We start from the raw sequence: 13,298 nt of genomic DNA on the forward strand, positions 1-13,298 counted from the left end.
CTACTGGGTATTGTTCCTTTGTTTTGAGATTTCCTTTCTCTCATATACAGTACAACTGACTGAAGATTATATATATACACATACATATACAGTACAACTGACTGAAGGGTTGTTTCTAATGGTCATTTCAAAATGTGGTAACATGAAAGGCACATTTCCCCTCTGAACTACAGCAACAGCTTGACATTGGGAGGTCATACTTGGCCAAGTGTTAATTACAGACTCCACCAGTTTTGCAATCATTGAGAGTAGGCCACCTGCCTAGACCTTTTTTTTTTTCTCTCCTTTTGCTCATCTATGGAAGATCAACACCAGCTTAACAATTTAGCCATATTCAGGAAAAACTGCTGTTTTAAAAGACACGTTTACTATGTCATGGTTTATTTTATTTGGAATGTGCTGGTTGAATATTTTCTAGCCTCATTGATTTAGTACCCTTGAATTTTCCATTCGCTGCAGCTAGTATTTCAATCCATACTCCATTATCCATTCAGAATCATCTTTGCCTCTGTCATTTCATGATGAAGCTGAAGGAGCTCCGACAAGTCCACCCACAATAGGAGGCAAATATTCAGTGATTATTTGGCAGCAGGAGGGTGGTGCTTCCCGTATGGTACAACTGACAACTTGGTTAGACCAAGAGAAGCTGGGAGGCAGTTTAGGAGAATCATTGTTGATGAAATACAACTGTAAGGGTGACCTGGGCTTTTGATTTTTTACCATTATACCATCTGCCTTTGACTTGCTAAGAATCTGATATATTTGAGTTACAAGTTCCCGTAGCAGCTCACGTGTTGCGGGACAGAGTGGCCCAGAGCTGGTGCTCAACACGCATAGGTTCAGAGTTTGACTGAGAGCACAGCTGGAGGTGTATCTAGCTGTCTTCTGCTTGGCTAGTGAGATCTTTTACTTGACATGTCACCTGCAATATCTAACATTACACCACCTTAAATCAAGAATAAGAAAAAGTAATCCAAATCACCGTCTTAAATCAAAATGGGAGGAAGCAGTATCTTCCTCACATTAAACGACTTTCAAGAGGGTGGTAGGGATAAGAAGAAATTACAACTGATGCATACTGTTCTTCTCTCTTAATGCGATGCTTGGCAGCACTGCTAAACCAAGCACTCAGAAAAATTCTAACTCTCATCCAGAATTATTGATATGACCCTGGAAATCATGGGAGTTCAAATAATTAATACAAGTTTCTCTTCAGTTGTTTTCCTGGGTTCAAGTCATTACCATTCGACTCCAGTTCTTCTATCTTGAAGCTTGTAGATATGCAAAAGGCTCCGGGAAAACACCAAGTGCTGATGCAAAAGGCTCCGGGAAAACACCAAGTGCTGCGGGAGCCCGCGGCCGTGCAGGGGGTGGCCACGGCGGCCTCGGCAGCGTCTGCCAGCAGCAGCTTTGCCGTCGAAGTATTTATGGTTTGAGAAGAAAACACGGGGACGTGGCAAAACGCGCTGCCGAGGCCCGGTAGCTGCCGGCCCACCGAGCGGGCCCTCGCCGTCCTGCGAGCCGCGGCGAGGCCACCGCCGGGCCTGCGCCTCGGGCCTCCCTGGCGAAGGGGGCAGCGCCGACCCGGTGAGGGGACCTGAGGGCCGAGGAAGGCAAGGAGCCCGGGTAGATGTTGGGGGGAAGGACGGGGGGGGTCAGACGGCGGCCGTGCGCGGGAGCGACACCCCCCGGGAGTGAGGGAGAGAAGGCAGGAGAGGGCAGGGTACAGCCCCACCCCGGCCCCCCGCGGGGAGCGGCTGGGCGGCCTCCGCCGGCACGGGGGAGGACAGCAGCTAGAGGGAGCTCCTCCAGACCGCATCTGCCGTGCGCCCCGGTTCCTTTCATAGGCGCCCCCGCCCCCTTCCCTCCCTCCTTCCCCCGTGATGGCGGAGGACAGCGAGTCCGCGGCCAGCCAGCAGAGCCTGGAGCTGGATGACCAGGACACCTGCGGCATAGACGGCGACAATGAGGAGGAGGCCGAGCACACCAAGGGGTAGGGCCGCGCTGCGGGCCGGGCGGGCACAGCTCGGGGAGGCAGCCCCCGTGTCTGCGGCCGCTGTGCGGGGCGGGCCGGGCCGCGCTCCCATCGCCGCCCGGGGCGGGCAGCGGAGTGCGAGGGCTGCGAGCCGCGCTGCTGTCAGCCGCTGCCGGCCTGCCCGGCCCGGCCCAGCCCGCTGCTCCTCCGCGGCGCCTGCGCGTGTGCCGGCCGCGGCCGAGGGGCCCCTTCGGCGGCTGCCCGCGCCCTCCTCCGGGCCGCCTTCCGCCGCGGGTGGCAGCGTGCGCGGGCGGGGAGGACCCGCCGCCCCGCGGGGCCGCCCGGCTCGGCTCCCCTCGCCCCTCCGGGGGCGGCCGCTGCCGAAGGGAGAGGCGGGGGCCCGGCCCACGGTGTGAGGTGAGGGGGGCGGCAGGGCTGGCGCTGCCCTGCCGGACACGGGCCTTAAAAGCGGGCATTAAAAGCGAGGGTAAATCCTGTTTTGTTGTCCGTGCTTTTTCAGGATTTGGGGGCTTTTCTTGGCTGTTTGTTTGTTTGGGTTTTTTTTCCTGTTAGGAAGACACCGTAGTGGGTCACGGCGCGCTGGGGAAGTGTCCCCGTGCTCCCCTGCTTGCTTTGGCTGGTTCCAGCAGAGCGGGTCCCTCCGGTCACCCCTCACACCCCTCACACGCCCCCCACCCGACCCGGGCACCTGTCCGGGCATCATCTGTGACCGTCTGTCCTGCAGACACTCATCCTCAATGTCACCCATTGTCCAAAAAGGAAACGTTACCTCTAAATCCCCACGCTGCGGAGAGCAGAGCGCGTGTTTTACCGAGGAGTGTGTTTTGCCGGAGCAGACGCTGTTGTGGTTGTAGGTCGTTCTCCACCAGCCTTGCGTCTTCAATCTTCCCACGCTGCAGATCGGGCGCTGTCTCCAGTTGCTTGGCGAGCTGACAGGAGAGGCAGTGAAGCCCTCGCACCCGCGCGGCGTTTGGCTGGCACGAGGTGCCAAGGGTCTGGCTTGCTCTGTAGCTGGGGGCTTTTTGGGGCAGGGAAGTGGGACGAATGTGTTCTAAAAATCGACTTCATTTAAATTTACTTCTTTAGGGTTTTTTGGGAGGGGTTAGAAAACATGATTGCAGAGAAAATGCTTTGTTGTCACAACTAGGAATGGCTGGAGTAACCTAAAATAGAAATAGGGTAATCTGTACACTCTTAGACAAATATCTTCCTCATGAATTTCTCATTCATCTGGTTGAGAGCGTTTCTGTAGGTGATTGATGTTTGAGGATGTATGCTGTTTGTCATTTCCTGCCCCTTGGATTTGCTTGGCAACAAGCAGCTCTGCATCATAAATGTGGTAAGAGAAATCTAAGAGACTTAGGTTGACTGACTTGTCTAAAAGGCAGGAGAGGGGAAAACTTTTATGCTTGCTGCTCTGTCAGTGAATTCATGGCATGCATGCTAAAACAGTTGTGTCAAAAATAATTACAGTAATATAAATCTGAGAGATTAAAAATGGGCAAAACAGAGTTTATTATCTTGGGGCTTTTGTTATGTTTATTTGCATAAATATGCCACAGCTGATGATTCCCAAATACTTAAAAGTAACACTGCTGAGAGCAGAGAATGTTTATTGCACTTCGTAGGAGCCAACCTGATGTGCCGGGCAATATTGTTTGATAGCTGGGTGATGCCTGTCTAGAATTCATTTGTATCTACTCCTGCTCCAGTTTCCTCTCATGTTTGTGAGCGGGACTGAGCGGTCGCTGCCCTCTGCAGCGTAGCCAGGCTGGTGGCCACACTCTCGGGCTGCAGTGGCAGCGGGTGCAGAAGCAGCGTGTGAGAAGCAGCCAGGGAACAAAGAATTGCACTTTGCTGTGTTCTGAATCACTGCTTGCTGCTCTACTCCAACTTGGGTCTTGCTGAGCTCTGAGGGACGAGTACTGTGGCTGCAGGCTGTACACCATTCTCCCCAAAACTGGTTTTCATTGAATATCACAGATGTATTTTAATGAGTATTTCAAAGAAGCTGCTTTATTAATCTTTGAATAAGAAAGTGAATGCTTCCAAGTAATATGAAGTTTAATTAAATTAATGGTAGAGCATTCCAGTAGAAAAAGCCTCTAGGTATTAGTATCAGTTTTCTATCAGGTTTCTGATGCATGAAGTCAAATATTGACTTCTGAATTACTTTATTTTCCTATAGTCTTCAAGACTCTTGTTTGCTACTGTTTGTCTGCAGGCTGAAGTATTTGAACAAATTCCAACAAATAAAAAGAAAAAATCTTACATTACAGCAAATACAAAGATCTACTCTTCATCTGGGACATTAACCCGTGGTAATAGAAGCCTAACTATTCTCTGTTTTCTCCCTACAATGGTGTGTTAATTTTTGAGGTAGCTTTAAAGTTTGCTTTGAGCTTTTAGATTAGGTTTTATATACCTAAGCAATTTATGAGCAGTCTTACTACTTGAGACTATGACTGTGTCAACTGACTTGCTGAATTCTGAATGGTCTTCATTGCTGCCCATCAGTATTTTATGCTATTGTAACCTCACTTTTTTAGAAGGGGATAGAGTATGTGTTGTGTGACAGTCTCTTGTAGGATTGCTTTGTAAATGAAGTTACTTTCAGGCTGTTTCTTGACATTTGAAAATATGTCCTTATAAGCCGACCACAAAAAAACGTGATTTGTGTATATATATATATATACACACACACATATATATGTATAATTTTGATTTTTTTTTAAAAAAAAATTCCTATTTTTATGTGCCTGAGCACTGAATGACTGCAGCACAAAATACCGTTTTATAGCTCTCAGCTGTGCAAATGTCTTTGTCCTCTGCTTCTGCTCCTGTTTTTTAGATGCAGGATTATGTATGTTGTGTGACTCATTGCTGTTCTCCCATTCTGTGTCTGCAGCTTGCTCCTGCTAGATGCATTATGCTATACTTGTTCTGTTTCATAATAAGGTGGTGTTTACAGAATAGCTTTGTTAGTGTGTATGTAGAAAAAAATTATTTATTGCACCTGGATCTACCGTGCTGAGCCCAGCTTTGTAAGGTCTCTCAGTTCTTTCTAAATAGCTCTTTATGTTCAATGGCAGAAAGGCTTTGGGCACAGGACATGTATTATAGTAAACAGACAAGGAAAAATCATGACCTTTAAATAACTCCACCAACCCTCAGAAATTATTTACTTCGTATGTTTTAGTAGTATACCCCTTTGATTATTGTCAAATGGCAACTTCATAATCAGCCTACTTTTAGATTTAAAAAAAAAATCTTTTTAAAGTGCTGGAGGCAGTGCTCTGTTTTAGCAGGTGAGATTTACATCTTGGTACAGCCTTACAGACTTGGAGGGGGAGGCAGAGGAAACACGCAGAGCTTTGAGGAGTAGCTGATGTGTTAGGTTTTAAGGCATTGCCGCTAGGTTTTCATGCTTAAAAAACTTCCATTTCCAAGTACTGAAATGTATGGAAATGAAATGTTTGTCCAGAGAGGTTGTTAGTAGCGGTAGTTTGTTAGTAAGTGGAATTTGGAGGATATAAGCCCTTCTGGTCAGGACCTTCGTATTCTCTGGAAGTGGTGGTAGTCTAATACAGCGATGGGAAAGCCCTTTGCATCTAAGCCTCCATTTTCTTTACTCTGAAATTTTTTTGAGTCTTGCCCATATAAATGAGATCTGATTTTTGTGATCAGAAAGATCTATATAACGTCTTCAGAAATGTGGTTTTGCAACCTCTCTTATTCACAGAGAGGGGAAAAAATACTGTGAAGGCAAAAACCCCACATAGGCCCAGGCCTTTGCAGCCTAAAAATAAACATCTGAAGTAGATGTTTGGTTTTAAATTTGAGAAATTGCTAACTTAAACTTACTATTCGATGTAATTTAAAACAGATTTTGATATTACAAAAAGCTGTTTCTGCTAAAGCAGAATTTAGTGTCCAAAAAGGCAATTAAAATAACACTGACAAAAAGAAAGATAATTTAAAATCAAAACCAAGGCAGCTAAAACAGTTTGACCACCTGAGTAGAGTAACTGTCAGGCTTCTGATTCATTCATCTCAGCTTTTCATGGTTTTGCTCAGGGCTTCACAAAGTAAGTTTATCTGCCTTTGCCACAGTCCTCCCTTCAGTGGGGTTGTTGGTTTGGGTTTTTTTTGGTTGGTTGGGGGTTTTTTTTGGTTGGTTTTAAAAAAAAACTAAAACAAAACAACAAACAAACAAAACCACAAACAAAAACCCCACAACCAACCAACAAACAAACAAACCCAAAAAACACCACCAAACCAAATGAACAAAAAGCCCCAGCACGTGCAGGGAGAAGCAGAAGTCTTTTTTTCACATTTATGCAAAACACCAGATGTGTGTACATAAGTGGAAAGGCATGTGGGTGGGATCAAGGGCTGGCATTTGTATCTTGCAGACAAAATCATGAAACCGTGAGCCCAAGTGACTGTCTCAGTCATATCAACAGCCTGTTTCTGTGGCAAGGTTAAGTCTTTTTGGGGCAGAATGAGATCTTTTGACTCTTCTTTTGCCTCAGTGGAATTTTGATTTGCACATCACTTTTGTGCTGGTCTCACTTCTTTCTTATTCATCAGACTGACAAAACCATCACTGTGGATGCAGTTAAAAATACCTTAGACCACGTCCGTGCTCAGGTACACCTCAGTCTCCGTGTGTAGGCTCGCCCGTCTGTCAGTAAAGTACTGACAGGAAAGTGCTCCTTCTATAAGCGTGTCTCTACTAGACCGACACAGTCAAAATCTTTCCAGAGCCTAAAGTTGAATATTTTTGTCAGTATAGCTGGCTGTGGTCTATGTGGTGGCTGGACTGCGGCAGATGTGTTGATCTGGTGTGTGAAAAGGTTACGTTTTCTGACCTGACAGCCAGATGTAGCATCAACCTGAGCTGTATATCGTTGTCCTGCTTCCCACGTGGGACCTGCGCTCTGAGTTGTGTCTCTTCAATGGTAGCACGATAGTTCAGCAGAAGAGATTTCACACTTAAAGATCAGCTTTCACAGAAGTGGGAATTCCCATCTCCCTTTCTACCCCCACCAAACTTCTAAGAGTGAGATACGTTTTGTGGTGTCATCATATAGGTGTACCTGACCAGATAAAGGAGAACTCATCTTAAGTCAGCCCACAAGAATGTTTAATTAAGAGGAAAGCTTTTCATAGGAGTCTTTGCTTTTAATCTCATTGCCTTTGCGTATCCTTTATGCTGTCACGTCCAGTGTCATTACCGCAAGTTGAGCAACAAAGTTCCTCCCTTCCCAGCTATTCTCTTCCACTTTTTAGAGCCTTTCGGCGTTTTCCAGGGTGGAGCATGAGAAGGACAAAAAAATCCTGAGATGTTTTGGTTTTGCTTTTGCCCTAATTTGCTTGGTATCTCTGGTTGTGACTTGTGTTGGACAAACCTGTTTACTCAGTAGAAGTTTCCACGTGCTGCTTGCTGCCAAACCTCTGGGTTGCAGGCATGCGTAAAGACTTGAAGGAGAAGTGGATCTCTCTTTAAATCTCCTTTACATTCGGTGGACTGTAACAGTGAAAAAAGACTTGACCCACTCAGGAGACTGCATAAATAACTGCTTTGAATGGTCCCTGGATAACCTGTCAGACAAAGATACCAATATTTATTTTGCAAGAGGCAATGCAAAAACTCTAAACCTGAAGGTCATAAGCTGAGGACTGGGATTTCAGAAGATTTAAAAAAATAAGTAGTTTTAAACACCATCTGTCTTTTACAGCAATTTAGTCCTCTCCTTCCTCTTTCTGAGCTAAAAAAAAATAAGCATTTCTCTATGAAAAAGACCTTGAGCTGGTCAAAGAACAGACCAAGATTATCCTGGTAGAAGTACAGTTTACCTGGGTTAACATTAGCAAAGCTTGGCAAAGTTGCTTTTTCTCCATCGCGGCCAAACTTTTTTTTTTTTTTTGGTGAGTACAGTGATTCATTATTTCACCAAACTAAATAAAACATTGACCCTCAGGTAATCCCAGTGAGCAGAATTCCCCGGTGGGTGGTGAGACTGGGGCCAGCTCCTGTGAAAGGCAAGAAGAGCAGAGCTGCACCGCTGCGGCTCGGGGGCAGCGTGGGGCTCGCGGCCGGCGGAGCGTGGCGGCTCCAGGACCGCGTTTGCTGAAACTCCTCGCAGACCCATGTTCAACACAAGAGCCCTTGGGAGTCAGCTCAAGGACACAGTCGCATCATATGTTTGCTGTATGTGAGATGTTGGAGGAAAAGGCAAAAGTTCACAGACAGTTCAAGAAGTAGAAGAGTACCTCATTAAATTGTCTTAGCAAAGGTGAAATCACTTCCTCTGGTGTTTTTATCTCAGTTTTGCCAGAGGTGGTGAAAAGTCCTAGGTCTTGCACACTTTTTTTGTTTGTTTGTTTTTTGTTTTGGTTTTTTGGTTGTTTGTTTTTTTTTTTACTCTCACATATTTATAACCTGTTGCCAGGCCCCTGAGTCTGTTCTGTGTTTAGCTTCTGTGAAAAATGTCAACTTGGTATACAGGCCTTCAAACAGATTTAAATTTGATTATTTTAAATTGAGGGTGTAGAAATTTGTAACAGAATCATCTAGGTGATCAGGCAGTATCTTCATTCTGCAACAGAAACTATTGTCATTTGAGTAACTCCTTGGTTCCATCCCAGAGGGTCCTGCATTTATAACTCTCTTTCTGGGAGCATAACTTAACCCAGTGTTACTGTGCATGTTAAGGACTTCTCAGGGTTGATCTCTCACTGCAGGCTGTTCTAGAGAACAGTAATGATCTCACAAACGTGTTTGTTGAGTTGTCTGTTTGATAAATGGCAGGCTTTTGGCCTCCTGGTTGGACATTTGAGTGTTTTCTTGCCAACTTCAGCTCTGGTGTGAGTGGTATAGATGCTAGGGCTGGACATCGTAATCCTGAAAGTGAGCGTGTTACAGTGAGTAACATGGCCCTTGCAAATCTTAATGACTTCAGTTACGTTCTTCTCAGTTCTTCTTTGGGTTTGCCAATATCACATCCGATTTTTTTTTTCCCCCTCCAGAATTAAAATAAACAGTTGGTTGTTGCACTGACTTTTTTCAAGAGAAAAACACCCAAGCCTCCCAAACCCCAATGTCTGTCTTGAGCTCCATTATGTAGAGTGCAGTTTTGCTGGGAGATTAACCTCTTCGGGAGGATTCAGTGTTAACTGACTCATTGCCTCCTTATTTGCCTTCTGTCTGAGAGCTGCCAACACCTCCCACACTTGCAAATTCTAATCTAATCTTGATTCTATATCTTGATTATCTGTCAAATTAGAATCTCCTCAAAGAAGAAAGGAGTGGTATTATCAATAGTCAAAATATGTCAGAATCTGCAAGTGCAATGTATGCTTTGTTGGTTTTGCTTTATTTTTAGTAAAGTTGACCCCATTCTACTTATCATTTTAAAAAACAAATATTTGATTAGTTTTGTGTTGTTTCTCACTGAGATTTCAGCAAGACTTCCATCACTACTTAGGTTAGAAACAAAACTCCCTGAATACAGAATGTTTTTGTTTGGATTCTTCTCAAATTCAGATGTCCCTGGTGGTTGAGGATGAAGGGGAAAAAATATTGGGCCACTAGTAGTTACTGAATTTCCAAGGAGGTTACTTTCCCCAGTTCTTGCACTTTCCTGAGTTCCTCCCAACTGTTGAATTTGGTCGTTTGATGTGTGTGCCAGGTAATAGCCCGGAGAAGAGCACTGGCTGTTATATAGTGTCACAATTTGACAACGGTGTGTCGAAATGCCTGGTTGTGCAGGGATCTGAGTATAAAACGAATTGGAAAGCAAGAAGTTTTTCGTCAGTTCTCTCAGTTCCCCTCTTCCTTTCCCAGCCTTTTATTCACAATCAAACTGCTGTTAGATTTTCATATTAAAATGCTATTTTTTAAATTTTTTAAATTTTTTTTATTTTTAATTTTAAGCTCAGTGGTATTGATTTTTCTTATTGCACATTCTCTGAATCTCTGGCAGAAGTCCTGGAGGGGATTTGGGAGCGAAGAAGAAGAAAAAGAAGCAGAAGAGAAAAAAGGAGAAACCAAATTCTGGAGGCACCAAATCGGATTCTGCGTCTGACTCCCAGGAGATTAAAATTCAGCAGCCTTCAAAAGTGAGAGCCTGGTTATTTTTTTAATTTGTGGTTGATTTCTGATTTAATTTTGTGTGTTGGTAGTTCTACGTTAACGTGTCAGAATTAAGCAAATGGTTACTGCCCTGAACAGAGACAGAAGCAAGGTGAGACCTGGTGTTTGCAGACTGTATGAAGTTATCTGGAGCGTTGTCACCACCACGGTGGTGTGCTGTGAGAAAAGCAGAGGAGGAGGTGTTTTGTCTTTCTTTTCCAGTGGTTAGAACTCAGGCTAGTGACAGCTTCTTTGCAGGGAATCTTAATCTGCAGTGGTAATGCTTTTAAATAGGCGTTGTGTTTTGATGAATTGCCTGTAGTTTAGCCACCATTGAACTTGGCTTAGTGCAGTTTCAGTAACTCGCACAGCACAGTGCTGTCTCCTGGCGAGCATCGGCAGTAGGAGGGAAGGTTTTTCTTGCTATGCTAGCCAGAGTTGCTTTTGGGCAAACAAGCAGCGTGTCATTTTACATAAAAAGCGGTAACCTCTAACTCAGAGATGCAGACTGAAGAAACTTATTGCCACCTGAAAGGCCTCTGCTGTATATAAGAGTGCAAAGTTACGTGACAGGATGTACAATCTTTGTGGGTATTGTGATAAAATAGCATTGTCTATGTGCTTTTGACTACCATGTTCTAAATGAACAATGAATGAGATGGCATGTTGGCTTTCTAACATACAGCTTTTATCTCAAGAGAAATCTGAGCCTGAGAACTGAAGTTTATAACATGATGATAAGAAAGTTTATGGACCATTGAGAATGTTGAAATAGTTATATTTGCTTTATCAGAGTGATGTGGAGAAAGTTACACCGTTGTTCTAGTAGTACTATTAATCCTGTAAGATTTGTGAAGTACATTGGGGTTACCAATTTATTTTAGGGAAAAAGTTGTGTTCTGGTTTGTTAACGTACTGATAGGTTTCGTCTTGTACCTCTAGATCTTCTCTGCATCACCCCCATTGCTTCGAATGAGCACATTTGGCACACTGGACACTTGAAAATATGTAGAGAGATCTTATGTACTTTCTGATCTCGCCATATGTTTTGATACTGTGTTTCTATAAAGCACGTGGCATGAATTACTAATACAAGAAGACGGTTTGCAAGCAATAACCAACTAACCTCAAATTCTTTTACAATTGGAGTGAGGTCAGTTTTAATGTTAACATAAAGACATAGTTTATTGCTGCAGTATCCTGGAAGTTCCTTGGTTCCCTGCTGACCAAACCTATTGTTCCATATGTTGCCTCTAATTGCATTAAAAGAAAGATGCTTCACTTTTTTTGTTTTCATGTGCAAGATTTTAGTTCTGAGCACCTTGCAGTCTTGCACACCATTTCTCTGGTGTGATGTGTTTTGCAGATGTGGAAGCCTATCCTTGTTTGAAGTTGTGTACTCAGAGTGACACTCTTTGTGATTATTTTATTGTCACAAGCGGTTTAGCCAGTTTGTTAGCAATGATACAAAATTTTCGCTTTTATTGCTATAAAAGAAAAGCCTTTATTTAAGTCTTTCTCTCAAACTCTAGGCAGCTAAACCATTTTACTGTTCTTATATGGCTTCTACTTTTCTCTAGTTGCAAATGCATCAGCATTGGCTGGGTTTTTTTCACCTTCTCTGCTGTGTTCCAAATGTACACATGGATAAGTAGATGCATATGTCTGTCTTGGACAACTTTCCTGTTCTAAATTTTTCGAAAGCATCTTAGACTGCTGATGTGGATCAGTGTGGAGAAGTATTATTTATTTTCTCTGCTACCCAAGTGATATTTAGATTTTGTATTCCATGTGCTATGTGAAATGTATTATAGCAAAAGGCTTTTAGCATTTGCTTGCTCTTGTTTGACAAGAGGATTACAAAATATTTCAGAGGAAAGTTACATTGTATACCTTACCTGTAAGAGAATATATGCAGGATCATCAGATGATACTCAGTGGGGCTTCTGAACTCATTGAAAATGATTTTGAAAAAAGATTTTGTGGTTGAGTGAGTTTGTAAACAGCTGTACCGGTCTGGGGAGGAGAAAAACAGAACAGTGAGTCTCCTTGTCTTCTCCCTCTCTTATTTGTGATATTGGACTTTTTGAACAGTGGCATGACTGTAACCACAGCAGTAAATTCTTGTTAGCATTATACGCTTACAGTTACCTTTAGGACACTTCACTGCCCATCTGAGAAGACTTTGATCTCTCCCCATTACAAGTCCCACTGGTGTAGACTGACCACACTGACACAAATGAAGCTTGCCTGATCTGCAATATTATCAGTCATTATTGTAGTCACCAGTGGCCTGCACAACATAGTCACAGAATGACTTCAATTGGAAGGGACCTTTGGAGGTTTTTTGACCAACCTCCCGCTTAGAACAGATTCAACTAGATCAGGGTGCTCAGGCCTAGGTCAGGTTCTTTGGTCTCCAAGGATGGAGAGTCCACAACCTCTGTGGGTGACTTCTTCCAGTGTTTGACTGCACCTTTGGTTAGAAAAATAGTAGTTCCTTATATTTGAATGTACTTTGCTGGTTTGCAACTCATGGCCATTGTTTCTTGTCCTATCATTGTGCTTAGCTCAGCTTCCTTTATGTCCTCCCATTAGGCAGCAATAAGATTTCTCCTGCTCCTTTAACCTTCTCTTCTTAAGGCTGAAGAAACCAAGATCTTCTCCTTGTATGTGCTTCAATTCCCCAGTCACCTTCATTGCCTTACATTGAACTTGCTCCACTGTGTCAATGTTTTCTTTGTAAGGGCGAAACCAAAACTGTGAGATGTGATCTCAGGGGTGCCAGACAAAGGCCAAGACTTGCTGGCCAGTCTTACTGGTACAACCCAGTCTGCAGCTGTCCTTTGCCAGCCAGCAAACTGCTGGCTCATGTTCAGGTCTGCCAACCAGGACCTCCAGGTTCTTTTCTGCAAAGCTTACAGCTTACAAAGCTTTCTGGCTTCCTGGCCACTCCACGCTGGCCTCTGCCATTGCGTGGGCTTTTTCTGTCCCAGATGCAGGCACTTTGCATTTACCTTTGTCAAACTTCATGAAGTATCTGTTTCCAGCCTGTCAAAGTAGCTTTGAATAGCAGCTCTGTGTTCTAGCATATCAACCTTTCTTCCCAACTAGGTATCATCTATGAACTTGCAGAGAAAGCACTCTTTGTCACATCCAGAT

The 13,298-nt window shown here is 44.0% G+C and overlaps 1 protein-coding gene across 1 annotated transcript in view; it reads left to right on the forward strand.

Moving 5' to 3' along the window:
- Positions 1-1,883: 1,883 nt before the first annotated feature.
- NMT2 (N-myristoyltransferase 2) overlaps positions 1,884-13,298 on the forward strand; it is a 31,703-nt gene continuing 20,288 nt past the window's right edge. Inside the window, exons 1-2 of the mRNA XM_065629156.1 lie at positions 1,884-1,993; positions 9,988-10,123. Coding sequence (XP_065485228.1) covers positions 1,884-1,993; positions 9,988-10,123 — 246 coding nt within the window. The remainder of the gene's footprint in view (positions 1,994-9,987; positions 10,124-13,298) is intronic.

The sequence above is a fragment of the Caloenas nicobarica genome, chromosome 2 (genome assembly GCF_036013445.1).
Source record: "Caloenas nicobarica isolate bCalNic1 chromosome 2, bCalNic1.hap1, whole genome shotgun sequence".
NCBI classification, from domain to species: domain Eukaryota; kingdom Metazoa; phylum Chordata; class Aves; order Columbiformes; family Columbidae; genus Caloenas; species Caloenas nicobarica.